Source organism: Podarcis erhardii (assembly GCF_964252035.2).
Source record: "Podarcis erhardii genome assembly, chromosome: 7".
Lineage (NCBI taxonomy): Eukaryota > Metazoa > Chordata > Lepidosauria > Squamata > Lacertidae > Podarcis > Podarcis erhardii.
Window position 1 is genome coordinate 46,021,826 of NC_138511.1, and position 23,772 is coordinate 46,045,597.

The following is a 23,772-nucleotide window of genomic DNA, read 5'->3' on the forward strand; positions in this document are numbered from 1 at the left end:
CCATCTGTGTCTTGCTGGTACAAGAAAGGTGGGAGAAAGAGAAGATGCTTAAGTACCATGAAAAGGATAAGCGAGAGGTGTCTTGCAAAAACTCAGTGCTTCTGTTTAGAGCTACTGCAAGATGAGTAATCACCGCCTCTTAGAAAAATAGGCAGGTTCCCCCCCCCCCCAATGCCATCTTAAAGGGAACAACTTACCATAACCAATATGCTTTAAAGCACAGATGGAGAAGTTGTAGGTACTAAAGCTCCAACCATCCTTGATTATTGGCCAGGCTGGCTGGAGCTGATGGGAGGTTTGAGTTCAGCAACATGGGGGAGGCACTCCTCATTCCCTGCTTTAAGGACCCTGCAGCTGCTCATGGAGGTCACTACAAGTGTTAAATTTTCACACAGAAAGCACTTTTTTTGTACAAGAGCTGGTGAAGACACTGAAAGATTCAGTCATTCTCCACAATCATTTCTAAGTTTAACTACACCCAAGTGCTTTGGGTGTAGAAAATCTGTAATAATAAGATTCTCACCGAGCCTCAGTCATTCAGGGAACTCATGCCCCCCCCCATCCCCAAATAATATTGAAAGAGATACACACAGCTACAGCCATGGAATCCTGTTTCTGTAGTTTGAGAACAATCTGGTTTAAGAATTAAACTGCAAGACTCCTATAGACTTTGACACACACTAAAATGCAGGGGGGAATCTAGCTCTATGTATTGTTCTTCAGTATTTATCATCAATTACCAAGCAAATATTGCATGTATATTTAAGATATATTCTAGCACAAATAGCTGGTTTTCTTTACATTTAAGGTAAAGATTTGTTTTATTTAAACTTTCAAACAGTATTTGAGTTATTGTGCTCAGTTTTGGAAAAAAGGCACGCACATATTTTCTATGAGAGCTGTTTTTTTCTAAATTTGTTTTCATTTTATCAAGCATGTAAGCTATATAAGACATTTTGTAATTAAATGAAATGGGGAAATGTTCAAAATAATTACAGACCCATGCTATAATTCAATTCAAAACTGACATTGACACAAGAAGGTATTATTCACAGTAAATATTCCTATCTCCTCTCCTCTTTACCTGACTAAAAATACCCAATTCCCTCAACTGTTCCTCATAAGGCTTGGTTTCCTTTATCATATTGGTAGCCCCTCTGCACACATTTCAGCTTGTTAATATCCCATTGACACTTAGGCAATCAATATTCTTTATTCTCATTTCATTTTTTTAAAGAAACTGAACAGGAAATATGAATACAAAACTTAAATGGAGTAGGTTCCATATAATGTTTCTTTACTTTTTATTGGTTATTTATTTATTATAAATAAATAAATAATTAGAGTTAGCAAGCTCAGCTCCAATGTATAATGCTTATAAGGAAAAGTACCACCAAGGGCAGGAATGTGCCTACATAGTTAACCTACTGAGCTATTGGAGGAAATAAGGCTTCTTTCAGAAAAGTTTTATCCTCATTAAAACAACGAAAGAATACAAGCAGGCAAGAAGGAATTCAAAAAGCAGAGCATATTGCTTAAAACTTAAGACTAGCAATAATAAGAAATACACTGGAGCAGGAAACCTGCTAGGGAGGCAATTTGACCTATTGATGGCAAGGGACTCAAAGGTGTACTACAGGAGAAAAAGGAGATTCCCGAGAAGCTGAATGAATGTTGTGCATCTGTCTTCCTTGTGAAAGGTAATGGCCAGATCCATGTGCATGAACCTTGTCAGGAAGGAGTTTGAGGCAAATAGTGGTGAGAAGAGATAAAATTCCAGCCCTTACTCAGAAATTAAAGATGAAAAGAATAACAGGTCCACATGTCATCCACTCAAGTTCTTAATTTGCTTGTTTTATACCAAAATATTTAATTTGTCCCTAAGATCAGCCTCTATATCTAAACACTGGAAAGTTAACTCCAATTTTCAAAAAGGATCCAAGTAGAATCAAGGAAATTACAGCCCGGTCAGCTTACTATCTGTTCCAGGAAAACTGGTGGAAAGCATTAAAATCCCAACCTCACTCTTATGGCATCCAAACTGGAGTCGTAGTGGATAACTTCTTGAAGATGTTGGCCCAGGGTGCGACAGCTGTGAAAAAGGCAAATTCCATTTTAGGGAGCCTTTGGGAAATGATTAAAACAGCACTGCCAATGTCATAATGCTCTTATTAAAAACTGTGGTGTGACCACAGTTTGAATAGTGTGTTCTGTCCTAGTCTCACTGTATCTCAAAAAGGATATTGTAGAATTGGAAGGACAAGCAAAATAAGAATAGGGCTGGAACAACTCCCCCATGAGGAAAGGTTACAACATATGTGGCTTCTTAGTTTAAAGCAAAGATGAATGGGGGACAATGATTGACATAATAGAGGTTTTAAGCATGGAGAAAGTTTTTCTCCCTCTCTAACACTAAAACCCAGGGCCATTCAGTGAAACTGAATGTTGAAAGAATCAGGACAGATAAAAGGAAGTATTTCTAACACAGTGCACAGTGAAAACAATGAAATTTGCTACTGTAAGATGAAGTAATGGCCACCAACTTGTATGGCATTAAAGGGGTTTAGACTACTTCATAGAGAATAAGGCTATTGGTGGCTACTAGCAATGGTGATAGTATTGGAATTGGTATGCCTCTGAATAGTTGAGGAGCACAAGTGGGGAGAATGCTGTTGCACTAATGTCCAGCCTGCGTGCTTCCCATAGGCACCTGGTTAACCACGGTGAGAACAGGATGCTGGACTAAATGGGTCTTACGCTCTTAGAGAACAAGAATTTAGTATGGTCAGCTTACTTTCTGATCATTGGTTCTAGGAACAGCATGCGCTACAAGATTGTACTGTGGTATTGTTATTTGGCCATCCCCTGTGGAAGCAGCTAACATATCCCCTTGTGACAAAAGCAGAATAGCCTCTGCTTTACAACCGCTGGCACACCTGTGAAGTCAGTTCCTTTCTTTTGAGCCATTACATATACTAATAATAATAATAATAATAAATTTTATTTATATCCTGCCCTCTCCAGCCGAAGCCGGGCTCAGGGCGGCTAATAACAATAAAATAGTGCAACATTCTAAAAACATTATAAAATTAATTAAAATCAAATTGATGGCAACCACAGGCTAAAGTTCTGTAAAGACTGCCAAAGGAGGGAGTCAGGCTGTGCCCTGACCAAAGGCCTGGTGGAACAGCTCTGTCTTGCAGAGGAAAGATGTCCTGCAGGGCCCTAGTCCTGCAGGGCCCTAGTCTCTTGTGACAGAGCGTTCCACCAGATTGGAGCCGCAGCCGAAAAAGCCCTGGCTCTAGTTGAGGCCAGCCTAACCTCTCTGTGGCCTGGGACCTTCAGGATGTTTTTATTTGAAGACCGTAAGTTCCTCTGTGGGACATACCAGGAGAAGCCGTCCCGTAGGTACGAGGGTCCTAGGCCGTATAGGGCTTTAAAGGTTAAAACCTTTAAAGGTTAAAATACTAAACACTTGTTTTCAAAATTTTATTTTAATATGTAAGGTACTAATCATTATAATATGGCAAAGGTGACTAGATAAATCCAACCTGAGAAGAACAAGGAACTTCAGCAAAGACTATCATTTCTGTGTGCTGTTGAAAACCCAGCATGCCCATGCCAGCAATGCTCTTGAGATCCTGCAAAACAAAAACAAAAACAGGAAACAATGTGAAAATAGGATCATAGGATGGTGGATAAGCAGATCATTCTTGCCTGCTGTGTCATATTCCTCAAAATAAAAATACCGGTTAACAAGATCTTATGGAAGGCAGCAGTCATTGAACAATTACTTTTACCTTCTCCCAGTTATTTCTCTCCTGTTCCTGCAGTAGGCACAGTTCCTTTGGACTCTATGCAGAGCAATCCCTCTGTCTCCCATATCACTTCAAGTATTACTAGCTTGGAAATACACTAACCTTGTAGAGTGCACTTGGGAGCAGAGTTCAGATGTTGGTGGCATGTACGTAAAATGAAAAGGGGCTCCTCTCACACACTCCTGCAGGAAGGAACAGAAGCAGATTTGTGAATTTGAAGTCAGGTTTGCTACCTTGCTCTGTCTTTTGAGATTTACAGGCTACTTCTTTCCCAAACCACTTTCTGCAGGGAGGATGGGAAGAAGGGAAGAGACAGGGATTTCAAGCCATGAGGCCACACAACTGGTGAGGAAAAGTCATTCATGTTGCACAAGTGAATATAAAACTCTACACTCTGCCTATTGGTAGAATCAAACATAAATACAATATTTGGAGTGGGGGCAAAGAAGAGACTAGGCTTTCTCAAAGGGAGAGTAGGGAGCCCCTACTCACACTATGAGAATCCTGGCTATAAACCAGTGTTTCAAAGGGTTTTTACCATCATTGTTCACCCAGATCAGATTTACCAGCTGTTGAACTCCAAGCTGTTCTTCTGGCCTAGTGATGACTTTTGAGGCTCCTGGCTCCCTTCCCTTTCCCAGGACTCCCTCTGTGCATCTAAATTGGGCTGATACCTGATGCTGTTGAACTTGCATCTCCTTTATCCGGCTCTTTTTGGACATGTTCATAGCTACCAATTCCATATTACTGGATTCTGGAAAGGCCGTGGTAGTATGCTGCCCTAGGGCTTTCAGACTGGTACATGTGGGAACAGAGAAAGTCTCAGTAGGCTCCTCATCTAGAGTCATTTGTTTCCTTTTAGCTGCCACACATGTCCTGCTTATGTCCAGGAATTTCTCCCCAGATCTTCTCACCGAAGTCTGATCCCTCTGCAAATGGGCCATATGATCTTCCTCTGTATTTTCAGACAAGGACCCAAGAGAGATATTTCTCTGAATTGGGGAATGGACAGAAGAGCGAAGGCACATATTAGTGTGAGAATGTGAATTCCTCAGTGATGGGCCACAGGGAATGGTTTCATCAGTATTTGCAGTTTTGCTGACACTATGTGCAGTGATCAATGCAACAGAGCTGGATTTTTGACTGGCAGATTCCTTGGGAGATGTACTGCTGTGAAAAGGAAGTAGTGATGGGGACACAGTCTCTTTTGGCGCATCCTGGCCAGAGCTACAGTGGGACATATGAACACGAGGTTCCAGTAAATCTGGGGTGCAGCTGTTGGAGCGTGGAGTCTCTTCTTCCCCAGCAGTATTAGCCATGAGCACCTGCTGTGCGCAGGGGAGGCTGTGTGATATACCAGATGTGTCTGCCAAAGCAAAAATGGAAACACACAACTACTTTTAAGTCATATAAGAAAACAAGCAGGCTACTGTGAACCTGGTACAAATGATCTCAAAAAAAATGGCTGTGAAAGTCAAGTCAACATAAAATATGCTCAGCTACTTGCAAATATATCCAAGAATTACACGATATTCTGAAGGATATTTGCATGTGGGTAATTCTGCCATTTCAAGGGGACAGGAACAGGGACGTGAACCTGATTTGTAAGAGATTTTGACTGGCTAGATGACAATGTAGGCTCCAAACAGGCCATGACAGGAGGACAACTATAATATAAATAATTTGAGCTTAGTGCCACAGTAGAGCATGTCATCTTAGTGGGTAAAATTTAATTTTTGCAAATTTCTTCATTTGGGGGGAATCTTAAAAATATGCTTTTGGATGTGAGAAATTCAAATCTGCTATTTTTGTGATTAGACATTTAGCTTACCAAGTCTACATTTGATTAAGAAGCAAATAAACTCTTGGAAAACACAAAAGAAGATGTTTAACCCTCTGAAAGTGTCAGGTAATATAAAATATGTATTAAATATATTGTATAACTGCAAATACTTGGCAATCATTTCTAATGATTTCTATGCACTTTTCCACACATTTTAATTACCAAGCAAAACAAAATTATATTTATTTAACCAAAGTATTTTTTTTTAATTCCCAAATCATGTTACAACTTTTTAGCACCCCTCATTTTCAACATGCCCTAGCCCACAGGTAGGTTTTACACATCTGGTCAGCAACCACTTTTCCATTTTTCCCTGTAACACTTTACCCACTGACTTGTCTAATTCAAAGCATGAGCCAAATGGGGTGTGATGCAAGAGATCAGTGAGTGATATCTCTCTTTGTGTGTGCGTTTCCTTTAAAGCAGCACAAAGAGTTCACATTTTGATTCAAGTAACTACAGGCCGGGGGGGGGGGTTGACTCTTTCCTGCCTATCCCATTATCTCAATCTAGCTTCCAACTCCCTAGTTGCTGTTTGTCTCACTGGAGAAAAAAACACTCAAATGAGGCTTATAGCAGCTTCAAAGAAGAATGTGGTGGTTTCCTTTTCCAGCTCAATCAAAACTTAAGCCCGACACAGGCACTTTAATAACAGAATTTAGATTGGAACATAACCTCCTTCATTATTTTAGATTTGGGCCCAAGACACAGACAAATTTAACTCTCTCACCCTCAATATGAACAGAGTCAGAGGCTTTGGCAATGCCCACTTCCTTATAATGCAGCCCTGTTGCTCATATCCCTGCAAGAGCAATGGCATAAGCGAATGGCATGAACAGCAGAGGTGCATACTAAAGGAAAGCGTCTGCAAATTGCTATTCACACTGTAGGAGAAGGGTAAAAAGCCCTTTGTGTCTCATCTTACAAAGCAGAAAGATGGTGAAGTGAACTATGGTGTTGGCAGGGCTTTTTTTCAGAGGGAACTCACAGAAACTCAGTTCCAGCACCTCTCAGGTGGGCACCATTGCTACTCTAAGAGAACAAGAGATATGTTCATGGTAGAGTTGCCATATTTTGAAGCGGAAAAGAGAGGACATATTTGCTGATTTCTAGTTCACTATTGTCTACACTTACTGGCAGCAGCCCTCTAGGGTTTCTAGAAAAATAGCACTGGGAAGGAGAAAGTATTGAAGCATGGAAGAGACCGGCCCAATTTAGCCACTGTTTCCAACCAGAATGTAAAAAACAAGCAAACCCAACCACCAGTTAACACCTAAGATATTTAAAGACAGCAAGTGTGGCTGCAACAAAATCAGATTATTCCGGCTGCCAGTTTCTAGTAGAAACTCAAGATGAACATACTTGCACTACTAAGGATGCCTGGTAATGTTTTTGCTTCGCTGTGAATTAAGTATACATGTCATTTTCCAAGTATCTCTTCAAAAAAAATTGAGAATATAATTTTCAGACATCATAATCCACCCAAAATTAAGAATATCTAGGTTCCATTGATTTCTAAAATAAATGACTTACATCACTTAACTTTAGCTGGATAGTGCCCAAACCTCATTATTTTGAAAGCAAGAAAGGAGCAAAATAAATAAAAGTTTAATTTTTGAAACCTTGAGAACACTGAATCACAGAAACGTTTAGCAGCCTAAACTACAAATTTTTAAATAAATCAAAATATCAATTAAAAACATCAACACTTAACTTCTTGTGTCATTTGTATTTGATTTCTTCAATAAAACAATCTGACTTTCTTTCATGCTGAAAATTCCAATTATACTTCATCTTTACTATCAAGGCCAAAAGAAATATCCACTGATGCAAATACCTGGTACAAAGAGAAACAGAACAACTTTCTTCACAGGCAGTAGGACAACAACATAAATACTCACCACTGGAGGTGGACAGAGTCATTCCTGGAATTTCATCCCAAGGGTTTTCTAAGGAACCATCTGGGCTTTCAGATTCAGCTGCCAAAAAAAAGAGTGCAATCAATTGTTTCCCTGCAAATAGGCCTCTTAAAGGTGCAGGCAACCCTGAGGTCAGGTTAAAGTAATGGGAAAGAGCTCTGGGCATTCAAACAATTCTAGAAATTCTCTCTTCCAAGAAGGCAGCCGGTGTAACCAAAGTAGGACAGAACTACCCTCTCCCCTCCCAAGCTGTGTTAAGGTGGAGCATGGTCTGCCCTCAAAGTAAGTTCAAGATCATTCAAAATATCAACTGCAGAGCAGGTTTTCAGAAATTAGTTGAGTGGAAAAATAGGAGCAGAGGTTCTGAAGTTACAACTACTAATGCTTATGGAATAGCTTTGAACCACATGCACAGCATTGTAGCTTGGGGGGTGGCATTTGATATCTTATCTCCACATCCTTTCAAGACTCCCTGGCCGCATATGAGACTACTTTCAGCCATCCACGGTCACAAATGTTTTTTCCCTGTCAAATAACACCTATTTAAAAATTTCATGCTATAATGGAGAACTGCACATCTGTAGTTATCAATGTGCTCCTTAGTCCTTATAAGGTTTCATCCCAAAATCTAATAGCAAAGCAAGCCACCAGATGTATCTGAGCCTACAGTAAATGGGTATGAAGCATGAATATTGTCAGGTTTTGAAGAGATTACAGAGCACATGGCTCTCAACCACCACTATCCAGACCTCATTAGATAGATTAAGAAGCATAAGCAAGTGAACTTCACATTTGTCAACTTTCCTTGTAACTGAGTCAAGGGCACTTGCTGCAGCATTTCAAGGTCTCAGCAGATTTATTAGTTTGGTGAATAATAATAATAATAATAATAATAATAATAATAATAATAATATTAATATACCACCCTTCATCCAAGGATCACAGGATGGTTTACAGTATAAAAACACAAAAAATACCATAGTAACAAACAATAACTCCCTACACCCATTGCCCTGCCAACCACTGGCATGTGGCACCCAGAAGACTGCCCACTAGGGAATGCGATACTCAGGCAGAAAGAGGTTTCCACTCTTAGCTTACAAAGTTGGGCACCAAATGAAATTCAACTTCCTATGACTATTATTGAGATGCTGCTCAGTAGGAGCTTTGGATACAGACAAGCAACCATTATCTGTAAAACTACTGATTTCATAATACAGTGGTACCTCAGGTTACATACGCTTCAGGTTACATACGCTTCAGGTTACAGACTCCGTTAACCCAGAAATAGTGCTCCAGGTTAAGAACTTTGCTTCAGGATGAGAACAGAAATCGTGCTCCGGCAGCGCAGCAGCAGCGGAAGGCCCCATTAGCTAAAGTGGTGCTTCAGGTTAAGAATAGTGTCAGGTTAAGTACGGACCTCTGGAACGAATTAAGTACTTAACCTGAGGTACCACTGTAGTCTTCTAGACTTTGAGAGCTCAGTTGTGGACCAAGGTGTCTTTTAGATAATGTGATATCCCCTTAAGTAGAAAGCTGCACTTGTGTCAACAGAAAAGCCATACATCGCTTTTGTGGCCTTGCAGGCAGAGAGACAACTACTGCTACTCACCACTGAAAAAAGATACAGTACTTTGCTCATCATCTTGAGTACTCTCAAGAATAGCTTGAGAGGGCTCTGTAAGATAAAGGACAATCTGATTTTTAGCACGGACTCCCCCAAAAAGACATGTATTAGAACCAGCCATTAAAAAATTAACACCATCAGTAAAAAAAATGGAATGAAAATCACCATAAATATCACAACAACCAAACCAAGAGGCAGAAGCAGCAAGCAAAAGCACTTTTCCATCCCCATTACACTTTACCCCTCCCCAAAGGGCTGGACGAAGAGGTGTCTTCACCTACCAAGGAAACAAGACTGTGAAAGACTAGGCAGCATTTCTCTTACCTCCAATCTTAACACTTTGACTAGTCTTTAAAATGAAGCAAGGAAAAAAAAGGCACCAGACACCAAAAGCTCTTACTTTCTCTTTAAAAGGGAGCAGGCAGAGGCTTATATGTGATCTTAGTACTGTGAAACTTGAACTTTGAATCACCTGACATCATAAGATGCCAGGGGATTGGTAGCCTGTCCACCTGGCCTATGGAGGGTGGGCCAGATTCAGTTCTTCTTATCTGACAAATGCACCACCTCAGCTCACAGCAGCCCTCACCCTTAATTCATAACGATCATTTTAATGGTAGCAAGATTATAAGATCTATGAGATTCTGTGCAAAAAAACAGCAGTGGTGGACAATAAAAACAGCCAGACCTTGCACTCTCCCTTCTACCACTGCTGTTTTAAAATGTAGTTCCTAGTTGTGGTCACAGAATCCTCTGTCCACAAAACCTCAACCTTGGTCTCTCAAACATACTTAAGCTTTGTCAGTCCTTATAGATTGCCATTAAAATGATGGCATTTAGTTATGAAGTTCTAGGGACACTTGATATTCTAAAATAAACAGAACTGCTTCGTAATGAAGTAATTTGGCAAATTCATAGGCTAGAGCAAGAATGGGGAGCACTCTGAATACTCAGTTACAGTTCTCACAACCCCTAGCTATTGAACATGCTGCCTGGGGCTTACAGCGTAAGGAAGGCCCCATCCTTAACTAAGGTCATTTTTCACCCAGCACTCTGGCACTCACTTGGTAGGTAGGACTTGTGAAGTAATGCTTCATTTTCTGCACTGATCATCAACAGGTTGGCTGGGATGGCAAAGAAATTCTGGTGAACATAAAATCAGAATTGTTACTCCACTTCTGCTTCCCTGCATAGCACAACAGATCCACGCAGACCCAGCCAGTGCTTAACAGGCCAATAAATCTTACCAATCACATAACTGTTCAATAAAATAGAAAATAAGGGACCCTGGTGAGCAAATCTCAGCTATTTACTGCCAGTATGGAAATTCTACCAGATCCACTGATTTGAGAAATAAAAAAACCTGACATCTGCTTTACTTTCAGGGTTGAAGGTTTTATCAGTTTTGATCTGTATTTTTTATTCCTTATTCTTCCATCATCTATCTACCCATTCAACCATCACACCCACACACCCCATCCCTGTGATTTTCAGTTGAGATGTTGTCACAGGCAGAACAGAGAACAGACCTTATCTTGCTTGCGTTCCACCTGCCATTTGGTGTCAGAATATACAGCCAACTGCTCAGAATCCAACAGCTTGCTGGGGTTCAATAAACTGAGACAATCCTTGGCATTTTCTTTTAAAGTACTGAGTCGATCCTGCTTTATCTCCTGCAGTACTTCAGAAACAGATGATGGCTCTTTACAGGAAAAGGAAATGTGCACAGTAAAATAGGGTGTTAGCTTTGGAACAAGAGTCCCATAACATTTCGTATTAGAGCTAAATGAAAATGAAACAGATGCCTACAACACTAGGCCAATTTTAAAAGTTAGTCAGAAATATGCTTGCATCAGTCTTTTTGTAATTTGATCCAAGGTAAACATATTCTGGCAATAACAAGGTGAAAATTTCTGCTGTCAGCAAAACATATAAATCAGGATGTAATCTTGCTATCTAAAAGCAGATTACAAAATGTTTGTCCTCTGCTGTAAGTGGCCCAGATGCACCGTTGTCCACTGACAGTTAAGGGATTTTGTTTAGTGAAATCCACCTCTTTTGTTGAATATATACTAATCTGGCTAAAACAGTTTTACCCATTCTTAGAACTGTAATGTTTTTATTTGTTTTATAATTGTGTATTATATTGTTGTAACCTGCCCTGGGATCTGGTAAAGGGCAAGAAAGAAATCTTAGGAATAAATAAAAGTAACACAGAGCTATGCAATGCAAACACCCATCAATTCTCTGTTAAGGCAATAAGGGACAGAAAAACCACTTACAGTTAGCCTGAAACTTACACTCACTTTACTTATGCAATCACAACCTTATGCGGGTGACCAAAAAATAAACAAATAAATCAGAAAACCACAGGAAAAATAGGGTTAAATCAAAACGTGGTAGAGAAACAACAGTTGGCAATCCCATCTGCCATTGCAGTCACCTGGGAGAGTGTTTGGGCACCTTCAGAGAATCAGAGTGAGAAAGGGTCTAGCAATTGCATGGAGAGCAAGGGAAAAGTGACCTGAAAGTGAGCAAAAGCCATCTGGAATGTGTGGGGAAGGTTGAATGAGCAAGTGGGGGTGGTCTGAGAGTGATGGGAGTTGATCTGAAAAGTGGTCCGGAAGCAAGGGGAAGAGGTTTTTTAAACTTGGTTTTTTAATGGCTTCTTACAGGTCTTCCTGGCTGTATGTGTTTTGTCAGTTATGTGCAGTTCCACATAGGTTGCGGGCTTGCAGTACTGCATGATGCAAGTATGATATGGAGACTTAATTAATCTTATACCAACCAGCCCCTTCTATTATGTTACACTAAGATTTCCCTTTAGAAACGTCCAATGCTCACTATACAATACCTGAGCTGGACCAGGGCTGGAGAGCAAGGCTTTTCCTGAAAGACACAAACAAAATAGAACCTAGAGTTAAGAATGGCAATGGGTTTGCCAAACCTTCAAACAACCTCCTTTTTATGTCTGAATCAAATTTTGCTGTTAATTGATTTTATCTGACCCAGTTTGATCCACTCTAAGGATGACATTTTAGCACATCCCTATTCCAAAATACTTGTTATGACATCTTAGAAATGGCTAGTACAGTAAATCCCTCCTTCTTTCTGAACAGCTCATTCTTTCTCTACTTCTGGATTGATTACAAGAAAGTAAATATCTCAGTTAAGGGACTATTAGCTTCCTAATAATTTTCCTTACAAACATGTTCTACTGCAAAATTTGGCATTTGAAACAAGAGAAAGAAAAACTGATGTGTGGACTATGGACGATTCCTATATAGTAGAGTCTATATCATCATCTAGTGAAAAGTTATTGTCTGTACATACAGAACTATTGATCAATTCCAGTAATATATTTTGCTGTTCATTGCACTATCCTTCCTCCAAGGAGTTCAGAGTAGTGTCCATGAAGGTTATTCCATGTTATCTTCACAATAGCCCTTTCTGTACTGAGAACCTGAAGTTTTGAGCTCTGACTGTTCTAAAACAAAAACCTTACTAATATGTGCAAAACAGAACCTGAAACGTGTTTTGGTAAGCCACATAGAATATTTCAACTGCTATCTTAAGCTAACTCACATATTAAGCATGAAGAAACAACTGTTGGACCATGAACTTACTGCCACAGTTCCTTTATCTTCTCCAGTACTGAGGGCTCCCGGTTGCTATAAAAAGATGACATCTTAGCATTCCCAGCTTTTCACCATAGTCCAAAGTTACCACTTAAGCTTCTCAGAGCAGAAGAACAAATGGATTAAAGAATGGATTTCGAAACCTGACCAATCATACGAAAAATTACAGAATACTCTTAGTTTCTGAATATGGTAGATCCCAAGGCCATCAAAAGTTACCAAAGCCACTTGGAGAATTATTATTATTTTCATTTTTAAAAACAACCAATTTGCAGCTTCAATTTCCAGTAACAAAAACATCACTAAGTAGCAATTCTCTCAAAAATGAATGGCTGCCTCCAGGGTACACTGCCTGTCATCTTTCCAAATCCCCTTCTTTGACAATTTGAGAAAGCTACAGCACTGAACTAAAAGAGGTAAGGGCCTAACTACACAGGACGCTAATGAAAACATTTTCCCCAAATATAAATTGGTATGCAGCAGAGGCTATTTTCATTTAAATTGTGGCTGGGAGTAGAAGATTCGAACCTTCCCACACCATACACCTCACCATACCTGGAGTTTCTGAGATAAAACCATACATGCACCTCTGTGTTGGCACTTATAAAAGCCACAATATGATTGCTAACCACCTCATTCACATCACAGGTAGTAAGGCTCTAACAAAATAAGACTGTTGAGGAAGGACACATACCAATTCATTCTGCCCAGTTTAATTTACCAAGCTTAAGTAAAATGTGATGCAAATTCAAGCAGACTCATATAAAGACTCATCTAAGCATTTTCTAGCCAACCTTCTTCCATGCAAATTCACACATCAAGCCCATAACAAAGCCCAGAGAAAGTCTCACCAGTCTTGCTGCCTCCGTTCCCTCCGCTTCATGGGCATCACTCGGAAACAATCAAGTACCAGGTAAAATCGGCAATCCTCCTGAAAGTGAAGGAAAGGCAGAATTAGGTATGTTGTGCCTGGATGTGTATTCAGTCCAACATAAGGCAACACATGTTCCCAAATTTGATTTACCGTATTTTTCATCCCATAGGACGCACCTAGTTTTTTGGGGGGGAAATAAAGGGGAAAAAAATTTCCTTTATTTCCTCCCCAAAACCAGGTTGAGGAACAGCGGTATGGCGGCGCTGCGCCTCCCCGCTGTCCCCCGAGCTTGTGGGGCTGGCTGATGTCTGCTTCAGGGCGCCCTTGCGCGCCGGGCAGCAGGCTGCTATCCGCAGCGTAGTGAGCCCTGCGAGAACTCCCGCAGGCTCGCTGATAGCTTCCTGAAGCCTGGAGAGCGAGAGGGGTCGGTGCGCACCGACCCCTCTCACTCTCCAAGCTTCAGCGAAAGCCTGTATTCGCCCCATAGGACACACACAGATTTCCCCTTCATTTTTGGAGGGGGGAAAGTGTGTCCTATAGGGCGAAAAATACGGTAATTATTACTTGAATGCAGAGGTGCCAAGTTGCCCCCAAGACTGAGGGGGCCCAGTGTGCATCATGTGTGATGTTGCACCATCTAGAGGAGGTCGAGCACTTTGGCCACTGAAACTGTGACACATGATGCACAATGCATGTGACGTGCATGCATGACGCACGCTGGGGCCTCTCAACATCAAGGGGAACCAATCGCTTTCCAACAAAGACTGAGGGGGCCGAAGACACATAAACCCCTAGAGTTAGCACACCTGTTTGAATGATATGCAGGGAGTGGTGGGAGGTGGAGAGAACAGATAAGCAGAGCCTTTAACAAAATCCAGAAGCCCCCTTCTTGGCTTTCCCTAAATTTAATCATATTATGCTCCCACAGCATAATAGAGAATGAGAGAGGAAAAGAAGACAGCCTTCAGTCCATTAATATTAGTAAGCGTAAGATTTGTTGGGAAGGGGGTGGGGGAATTGCAAAATGCAAATGTCTCCTTGATCTCTCCAGCCAACATAGACTTGCTTCGGGACAATGTATCTGTCCATGTCAGCTGCTCAAGACCAACCTGTGTCCCATATAAGCTGTGCCAACATAATACCACTTGGGACAATAAAGGATCCTTCACATGTTAGCTTTGCCCCTCAGGTTCATGGGATAAATGTGGCCTTTTCACAAGAAACTTAGGCTAGAAAAAATTATCTACCCACAAAATGATAATGATAAGTAAATAAATAATGATAATTCCCAGCTATTAAGTTCCCAGCTATTAAGATAAAGACTTGCCTTTCCTTTAACAAGTATCATTTAAGTTTTCAATAACCTCATGAGGTGGGTTAGGCTGAAATATAGTGACATGTTCAACACCATCTTCAGGTTCAGCATTTAAAACTTTGAAAATAAATTGCAGTCACAGAAAACAACAACAAAAAAAAACCATCTTCAGGGCCAGAGGGAGATTGGAAACATGCTTCACCACAACTGCCCCCATTTTCAGGACGTAACTACTCACAAACTCACCTTAAGAGAGTGTGCTTTCACAAGACTATAATGCTGTATCAATTTTTTTAAAGGAGGTGGGAGAAGTCACCTCACAATGATACTTCTTCTGACAAACTCAAATCAGACAAAGGTTTGTGCCAGGCAGCCTTCTGTGTCAGGAGAAAAGTCAACCAACTCAAGAGTCACACCCTATTATCCTAGCAGAACTTCTGAGGAGCAGATGAACCCTATTACCACAGATAAAATACAAGCCAACCTGTGGAGGCTGGCTGAGGCCTTCCCATGTTTTCCCGCCAATTTATGTGAGGCATTGCAGCTGCACCTGATTCTAAGTACCGTATTTACTGGAATGTAATGTGCACATTTTTTTTGCAAAATTAGGATGCACATTTGATTTGATGGCACATTTTCAATCGCCAGCAAATACTTTTTTGGTTTCAAGGTTTTGAAAATTGAGGTGCACATTAGATTCAATAGTATATTAGATTCGCGTAAATATGGCTACTTCTTTCTAAAGCACCTGCTTTCTAGGCTCATAATTGAGCCTGAGGTGATGTCAACGACATTATTTTCACCATAGGTCTGGTCAGAGGAAACAAAGGCAATTTTGGTAAAGAAAACTGAGGCTGCAATCCAATTACTATACATAGATTTTAACTGATTAATGGTAGGTGTTTCATTTTATTTATTTATTATTTTATTACACAACATACAAATGCACTATAAAAACACAAAATACATAATAAAAATAACAACCAAACCCTGCCCCCCAACAAACCAATATCCCTCATGCCCCCCACCAGCTCCCACAAACACATTTAAAAGAGAGTATAAGATGTTAATCAGCCCAAGGTCTGGTTGAAGAGGAGCGTTTTCACCTGGTGCCTAAAGGGGTGTAATGAAGGTGCCAGCTGAAACCTCCCTAGGCAGAGCATCCCACAAATGGGGAGCCACTGCAGAAAAGGCCCCGTTCTTGTGTTGCCACCCTCCAGACCTCTGGTTGGGGAGGCACACAAAGAAAGATGAGGATCACAGAATCCAGGTTTGTTTATATGGGGAGAGGCAGTCCTTGAAGTACTGTGGTCCTGAGCCATTTAAGGCTTCATAGGTCAAAACCACCACTTTGAATTGGGAAGGAAACTAATTGGCAGCCAGTGCAGTTGGGCCAGAATCAGTGTAATATGCTCAAACCGTCTTGCTCTGGTGAGCGAGCTGGCTGCCAAATTCTGCAAATTTTACTGATCGCCAGTAAAGAAAATAAAGTGAATTAATTCCAACAAAGATGGCAAAAGATGCTAGAAATGTACATCACTGAAGAAATATGGGGAAATACCATATTTTTCCATGTATAAGACGCCCCCATATATAAGACAACCCCTGTTTTTTTAACCCAAAATTAAGAAATTAAGTTGTTTAGCTTTTTGGTGAGGTGGGGGAAGTCACTTCCGCCAATCGCTCACCCACCTGCCCACCACTGTCGATCACACAACACAGCCACTGCTGATCGCACACCTCACCGCAGTCGCCAATTGTCTGCCCACTTGCCACCACCAACAGCCCATCCGCCCACTTGCCACAGCCACCAATCACCGGCCCAGTTGCCACAGCCAATCACCAGCAGGCCTTGCTGCAGCCACCAATCACCCGCCAAATCGCCGCTGCCAATCTCCTGCTTGCTGCTGCCATTAATCGCACATCCCGCCTCTGCATTCACTATCCACATATAAGACAACACCCAATTTTTGCCTTTTTTAAAAAGCAAAAAAGCATAGTCTTATACACAGAAAAATACGGTAAATTCTCTAATAATTTGGTATCCTACAGGCCCAGCTTCCTATTACCTCAGTGGCATAATCCCATGGTAGGCAGCAGACTTTCCTAAAACCAACAGTCCTTTAGAGGCATCTGGGTGAATGCATGTGAGCTAAAAGTGTGGTGTGAGAATACACACAAGCCGTAAGGCTTCAGTGTCTCTGTGCTCACTGGTTGCACGCCTGACCTTTGTGCACTGAGTGCAAAGATTCAGTCACGTTCAGTTTTAAACGGTTAGACTCCTTGCCACTGTAAGAAACTCAGTATAATCGCAATCTCGACTTTAGGGAGGATTCTGCCCAGGTTCAGCTAAGCATGGTTAGGACCAACCTGTAGATAACTGGGAGAGGGTGGCAATGCAGTTTTTTATGGATTGGGTTTTTTATGTTTTTAGATATGTTGTAAGCCGCCCAGAGTGGTTGGGGAAACCCAGCCAAATGTGTGGGGTATAAACAATAATAAATTAAATAATAAATATTCATGTGCCTTACCACTTTAGCTTCTTCTTTAAAACAAACCCTAAAATTCTGCAGGACGATGAACTGGCCAACAATACTGGAAAATCCAGACTGGGGTAGAGCACTAAAAAAAAAGAAAGAAACATGTATTGCCTCTCGTGATAGCCATGCCCAATAGTTTGCCACATTGTCTAAAAGGCTGCAATTCCAAGCAAAATTTGGAAGAATCCATTCATTTCCTCAGAATACTGAAACTTTCAGCTTCCGTTGTTAAAAAAGGGACATCCAAAAACAAATACTGTAGATAACAGTAAAGATATGTTTCGAGAATATATTTATTTTTAAATACTTGTACATCATCATTCAAAGGCTGCAGGTAGTTTACATCAAAACACAGTAAAATAATATAATCATGCAAGTAGTGTGCTTGTGTGCTCTGTGTGAACCAGATTCTTTAGTCCTTACTTTCCTTTAGCTAGGAACACATATTGCTCATCACTCACCCCTATGCCGCTCCCTCCTCACACTACATTGCTCAGGGGGCGGGGTGGGGAGATCTTTCAAGTTCTACAAAAGCCCATGTGGAAAGTGCAGAATGAAGTTTGCCAACAGTGTGCAAATGCAAATGTGCACATATTGGTTTGCAAAAATTATTCTAAGAACAGAACTTACACTGTCTCAGAGTGAATAGAGTAATTATGTATGCAGGACCTAAAATATTATGGAATTTACTCTGCAAATAGAAATTAACAACTGGTTGTCTACCATAGACTCTCTTGTGTGTCTTAAAAAGTGAAGAATGCATGAAAGGTCTAAAGTTAATTTTTAAAATGGCATTCTTGTGTTATGAGACTTCTGGTAGATTTTGTAACACAGAATTTTAGATTGCTTGGCACAGAATGGTATGCAGATTGCTAATGTGCTAGCTTTTGTACATGCATGTACAAAATGTACATGTTTCATAATTCTAAGAAAAAGCCTAAAAATGGTTTAAAACCCCAAAGTAGTAATAAAAATGAAAAACACAAGGAACCATAACAAGGTTCTCTAACCAAAGCAAGGAAAGTCACCACTACCTATGCCTCTCAGAAATCTATTGCAGCAGGGCCCATGGCACTGTTAATTTAAAAGCTAGCTAAACTAAGGATTAGCTACTGATCAGGACTGACAGAGGATACAGCTTTATGCCTTAAGCCTCTGGTTTGTGGAAGCTATGATGGGACAAGGGAAAAGTGGAGTGTGTGCTGATTCACACAGTAGCCTTTTGGAATCCTTCAACTGGGGGTGGGGGGGGGGAGAAAGAATCTTGCACAATTTAGTGAAAGAATCCAGTCACTTGGGCCACCAAAGAGATGTTGCTTTAACACTGGACAATGAAGTCACTGATCTCCATAAAACAACTGATTAGTGATTTGAACTGGCAATGTATCCACATCAGCACAACGAAGAGAAGTATGAGACCATTTTAATTAGTTTTTCTTAAGAATTATGCATCTTATTTTCTTAAGAATTATGCATTGTTTAATTAAAATGTAGACTGAGGAGAACCATGTACACCACCTAAGCTTATTGACGGAAAGCTGAGATATAAATGTAGAGTGGTATTTCAGGTTACATACGCTTCAGGTTACAGACTCCACTAACCCAGAAATAATGCTTCAAGTTAAGAATTTTGCTTCAGGATGAGAACAGAAATCATGCTCCGCCGGTGCAGCGGCAGCAGGAGACCCCATTAGCTAAAGTGGTGCTTCAGGTTAAGAACACTTTCAGGTTAAGAACGAACCTCCGGAACGAATGAAGTACTTAACCCAAGGTACCACTGTAGTTCATACATAAAGTGTAAAAATTACCATTTTGTCATCTGAACAGCTTTGGCTGTAACATCCACTTGAATATAATGATGCCCATCTGCGATGCACAGAATAGCTGCTGGAAGCTGCTCATCATGATCTAGAGCCTTTGTTTCATTTAGAACCTAGCAATAAATTGGGAGATAAGGCAGGAAAAGAAGTCAGGTATTTCCCACACATATTAAAAATAGGGACCAATCCACTCTAGAGACTTTCATTCTTTTTTGTGGGGAGTGGGGGCAGGATGAGGAAGATATGGAGACCCACAAAGTTTTGAAAGCCACAGTATGGCAATTTAGATCTGCATATGAGAAAAAAGCAATAGTTGTGGGAGCAGGGGACTTCCCATTTTTCAGAGGATGAATACTCCTGTTGCAACAGGAATCATCTTAAAAAGATCAGTCTCCTAACAAGAAGAAAAACTCTCTTCTAAGCTGGTATGTGCTGACTTCCAATTTTTACAAGTACTTGTATTAAAAGACAAAATGGGGGGGGGGGGGGACTTCAATCTGCTTCCCAACTAAACAGGGGCACCATTTTAGTGAATCAAAATATTGTAATTGATCTAACTGATCAACCAACTTAAACACTGCAGCTCCGGCTATAAGGCACATAGGCTGCAATCCTATGCTCATTTACCTGGGGGTAATCTCCATTAAACACAGAGGGACTTGCTTCTGAGCAAGCATGCATGAGATTGCGCTAATATAAAGCAACTCTTATGCTCAAGCAAAAGGTCTCCTCTGGATTCAGAAGGCAGAACATAGCCACTGCCTCAGGAGCAGCAGAAGCATCAATTATGTCCACATTAATGTGGTGTAAGAGTGTTGAACCAGGACATGGGACACGCAGGTTCAAATCCCCACTCTGCTATGAAGCTTTCTGCCAGTCTTTCTCTCTCTCTTGCTCACTCTGCCTAATGAACCTCAAAGCAGAACCACTCAAAGTGGTGGTACATGGACTGGGGCAGGTCTGTGAACCATCAGCTACTGGTCCGTGGTAACTTCACCACAGCCCAGGTTGGGTTGGACACTTCAAGATAGCTTGAGAAGCACCGCCTCACAGCATTGTTGTAAAGAGAAAAATGAGGATGGAGACATTGTTCTAAACTCCTTGTAGGAAGGGGAGTATGGAATTTTATTTTATTTTATAAATTAAGAGTTCCCCATTCATCACTGCTTAAAAAGTCACATTAATATACCCTCAGGACATGTCCAAGTTGACCCTCTTCTCTGGTTTCAGAATCCTTGTACTCCAGCAGAAGATTCACAATCCAAGGTTCCAAGTAGCAGGGCCTGTTTGTCTGGCTATCTTCATTGTCTAAACTGGAAAAAAATAAGTAATTAAAATTACTAAGGCATGGGAAAATGTGCAAAATAGGAGGAAAGGGAAGTGGCATGGCAAAAACACACTAACATGGTATCACACTAAATATCTTCCAGATTGCTATACCATTAAAACCAATTGTGCATTTATTCATCATTAAGAAAACAGAAAAACACAGAGAATGTTTGAGACAACATGAGCCATGTTACTCCGGAGAATGCTTCATATGCCCTTCCATATGTATGTAGGTACACAGCCAATCCATGTTCAGCCATCTTAATGGGACTACTAGGACCTTAACACTTTCATATTCAATGACCTCACCTTCTCATGTAATCATCAGTATAGTAAACAATTTGCAAGTTGGTATACAGAAAGTTCATCCAAGAAGCTCTTCACTTTAACTAAAACACTATTCTTATTTGATAAAAAACAGAAACATGTACAGGGGAACCTCATGTTACGTACCGTCCTCCTTGCGAACGCTGCGGGTTACAAGCTCCGCTAACCCAAAAGTAGGTGCCCCTTGTTGTGAACTTTGCCCCGGGATGCGAGTGGAAGTCATGCGCCGGCAGCACGGCAGCAGCAGGAGGCACCATTAGTGAAAGCGCACCTCATTTTACGAGCAGTTTTGGGTTGCAAACTTCCAGAACGGATTAAGTTTGTAACTGGAGGTACCACTGTATTCTAAGCCAGGTGCAGTGTGGTAGAAAATTAGGTGTTTTGAGGAATAAGTTATGAGCATCATAAAATTTTTATTTTAAAAAACACCCTTGATTGCAAAATTTACTCCTGTTGCACATCACTCTATTTTCAGATACTATTGCCAGAAATCAGAAGGGCTAGAAACTTGCAATATAAGTTTTGCAGAATTCTGTATTAGAGTCCAGATTTAGAGCAAAACTGGGGTGCAGGCAAGCAGTTCCTGAGAACAGAAGATCTTCCTTCCTGATACAGTTCCACCCATTAGTATCACTCCTTTCTCTTTTCTATTGAGAGTCCCAGATTGCACTATGGGATTAGGAAGGGGTTTGCATTCACCCAATACCAACATAAAAAGCTTGCACAGACATGCCCACAAGGTCACTCACAGGGTACTCAAAGTGGTCTTTATCACGCTGGTGAATAGCATAAGGTTACCAGATTTTTTTCAGTGAATCCGGGGACACTTCACTCTGAAATGAGTCAGAATGATGGGATTTTGTCAGGAGACTGATTTGTAAATCTGGGGACTGTCCCCGGGAAACAGGGGTGTCTGGTAACCTTAGAATAGCAGCCTAATGCAGATATAAAAGGAATATACAGGGCTGGTCGTTGCTGGTCCAAGAAGAACTTACAATTTTGGACACCCACTGCAGAGCTACTATAAACGTGGGTTGATGCAAAAACAGCAGGCTCTCATTAAATCTAAATGTAAAACCTGTGTTGACAGAACACTTTCTCAGACATAAGACAAAATTCAGACTAAACTGAGTGGCAGAATCATTCTACAAACTATTTTATTCCCTAGTAAGAGGGAAAATATAGAGATAGGTGAACTATTGCTATTTATTTATTTAATGTATACACCATAGCTTTAGGTATGGGTTTTACGCACGTATTTTATGCCTGGCCGATAGGACTGGTTATATTACTTGGAAGGAAGCCCCAGCCCCCATCGAGATGCACGTGAAACTTTCATAGAGTAAAACCCTGCCCACATTTACATAGAAGCTAAGCTTCACTGCAATCGTTCGGAACTCGCAGCGCAATAAGCCTACGCAGGACGGAGGATGGATTGCATTTGCGCTGGAAGCGCATCCAAGTGGTCCAAAGCAAAAGATACCGTGCGCGCCTCTGTACAGCAACGGGAAAGTAATGTCCCGAGGTGGGAGGGCTGCTTCGGAAAATCAATATCCTACAGCGAGTAAAAGTCCGATTAAAAGGGGATTACGAAACACTCAAGAGCTTCGCCACCCGCCAGCTTATTCGGCGGCCTCTGCCTGCCAGCTACGCCAAGGATACCCGGGACCTGCAAACTTACCCCGTGGGCTTTGAGTCCCGCAGCGACCTCCGCTCCCGATTCATAGGGGCAGCTGCCGAAGACCCGTGTCAAAGCGACCTGCCCCTTTCTCTGAATAGGAGCGAGGCCTCATTCCCGCTCCGCCAGCTGGACTCCTCCTCCCAGCGACTTCCCAACGCGACCCGAGCTAGGTGGGCTGGCCGGAGGACGGGAGGGGAAGGCTAGGTGGGCTGGCCGGAGGACGGGAGGGGCAGGCACGGGCGGCCCCTTCGCGTCTCGCCCTCCCCTCCCGAGCTTCCCTTGCAGCGCCTGCAAAGCAGGAAGAGGAAGCGACGTTGGCGCGGGCTTTCCGTTGTGCAAAGTAAACAGCTCGGCCCGCTCAAGATGTCGGACGCCGAGGCGGGCAGATCCGCGCAAAGAGACATCCTTTCCCCCCAGTTTCCTGAGCCTTGCCAACTGGCCCAAACTGTGCTGGCTTGAAGCAAGCTCTGCAGTGCACTCAACTGCTCTGTGAGCATTTTCATCTGAAGGCAGGATAAAAATGTTTACAATGAATAATAATAAATAATACCTTACTATATTTTCCGCACTTCCCTTTTCATTTCCCCAGGCCTTTAAAATTATATTATTGCTTTATGCTGTTGTAGCTCTCTGGATTTTACTCTTCTGTCCTCAGTTTAAATTGTTTTGCAGTCATTTTTCCTCTGTTGTATAGTGATTGGTGATTTTATAATTGTACAGTATAGCACTTTGTTATTTTTTGAAATTTTGATTAATTCTGAAGAATGTTGATTATACCGCATCCTGTAAAGTGTATGTATGTAATACACATTTCCCTCACATTTATCTAGTTGTAATCATTACAACGTCTTTGTAAGGTTGGTCAATATTATTCCCTATAAGTGGGGACTGAGACTCAGAGAGTGTGGCTACTGAATTCTGGCTAATGCATTGGAATGATGGTTTCATTCAAACCAGGAACTATTGTGGATGATTATAACAATTCCAAAATTAGTGGGTGTTTAATTACATGTAGGAGCATTAATAGATGGAGAAGTATTC

At 41.3% G+C, this 23,772-nt stretch overlaps 1 protein-coding gene and 2 long non-coding RNA genes across 5 annotated transcripts; 2 read left to right on the forward strand and 1 right to left on the reverse strand.

The window, feature by feature from the left end:
• Nucleotides 1–467: 467 nt before the first annotated feature.
• LOC309347321 (uncharacterized protein) lies at nucleotides 468–22,926 on the reverse strand. 3 transcript variants are annotated; one of them, XM_081871821.1, is made up of 14 exons: nucleotides 22,732–22,926; nucleotides 20,584–20,707; nucleotides 19,383–19,507; nucleotides 17,566–17,656; nucleotides 13,697–13,776; nucleotides 12,834–12,878; nucleotides 12,062–12,096; nucleotides 10,272–10,909; nucleotides 9,193–9,258; nucleotides 7,563–7,640; nucleotides 4,385–5,184; nucleotides 3,921–4,000; nucleotides 3,552–3,641; nucleotides 468–2,092 (listed from the first exon to the last, which is right to left on the reverse strand). In XM_081871821.1, the coding sequence occupies exons 1-8, from the start codon at nucleotides 22,773–22,775 to the stop codon at nucleotides 10,713–10,715; spliced, it is 741 nt and encodes a 246-aa protein (XP_081727947.1). In that variant the 5' UTR covers nucleotides 22,776–22,926; the 3' UTR covers nucleotides 468–2,092; nucleotides 3,552–3,641; nucleotides 3,921–4,000; nucleotides 4,385–5,184; nucleotides 7,563–7,640; nucleotides 9,193–9,258; nucleotides 10,272–10,712. The 3 variants fall into 3 exon arrangements, with proteins under 3 accessions (XP_081727947.1, XP_081727945.1, XP_081727946.1); XM_081871819.1 differs by lacking the exons at nucleotides 12,062–12,096; nucleotides 12,834–12,878; nucleotides 13,697–13,776; ... (2 more) ...; nucleotides 20,584–20,707; nucleotides 22,732–22,926 and having other exon boundaries at nucleotides 10,272–10,691; XM_081871820.1 differs by lacking the exons at nucleotides 9,193–9,258; nucleotides 12,062–12,096; nucleotides 12,834–12,878; ... (3 more) ...; nucleotides 20,584–20,707; nucleotides 22,732–22,926 and having other exon boundaries at nucleotides 10,272–10,691.
• Nucleotides 7,647–9,359, forward strand: LOC309347337. Its single transcript, XR_014158917.1, has 2 exons — nucleotides 7,647–8,011; nucleotides 8,048–9,359. It is a non-coding gene; the product is annotated as an uncharacterized lncRNA (long non-coding RNA).
• LOC309347335 lies at nucleotides 22,785–23,290 on the forward strand. Its single transcript, XR_014158915.1, has 2 exons — nucleotides 22,785–22,901; nucleotides 22,936–23,290. It is a non-coding gene; the product is annotated as an uncharacterized lncRNA (long non-coding RNA).
• Nucleotides 23,291–23,772: the final 482 nt, after the last annotated feature.

Coding starts and splice junctions, on each gene's coding strand:
- LOC309347321 (XM_081871819.1), bottom strand. CDS start 10,320: ATGATCAGTGCAGAAAATGAAGCATTACTTCACAAGTCCTACCTACCA. Junction 9,259..10,271: donor TCACAAGTCCTACCTACCAA/GTGAGTGCCAGA, acceptor TTTATCTTACAG/AGCCCTCTCAAGCTATTCTT. Junction 3,642..3,920: donor TCCCAAGTGCACTCTACAAG/GTTAGTGTATTT, acceptor TTTGTTTTGCAG/GATCTCAAGAGCATTGCTGG.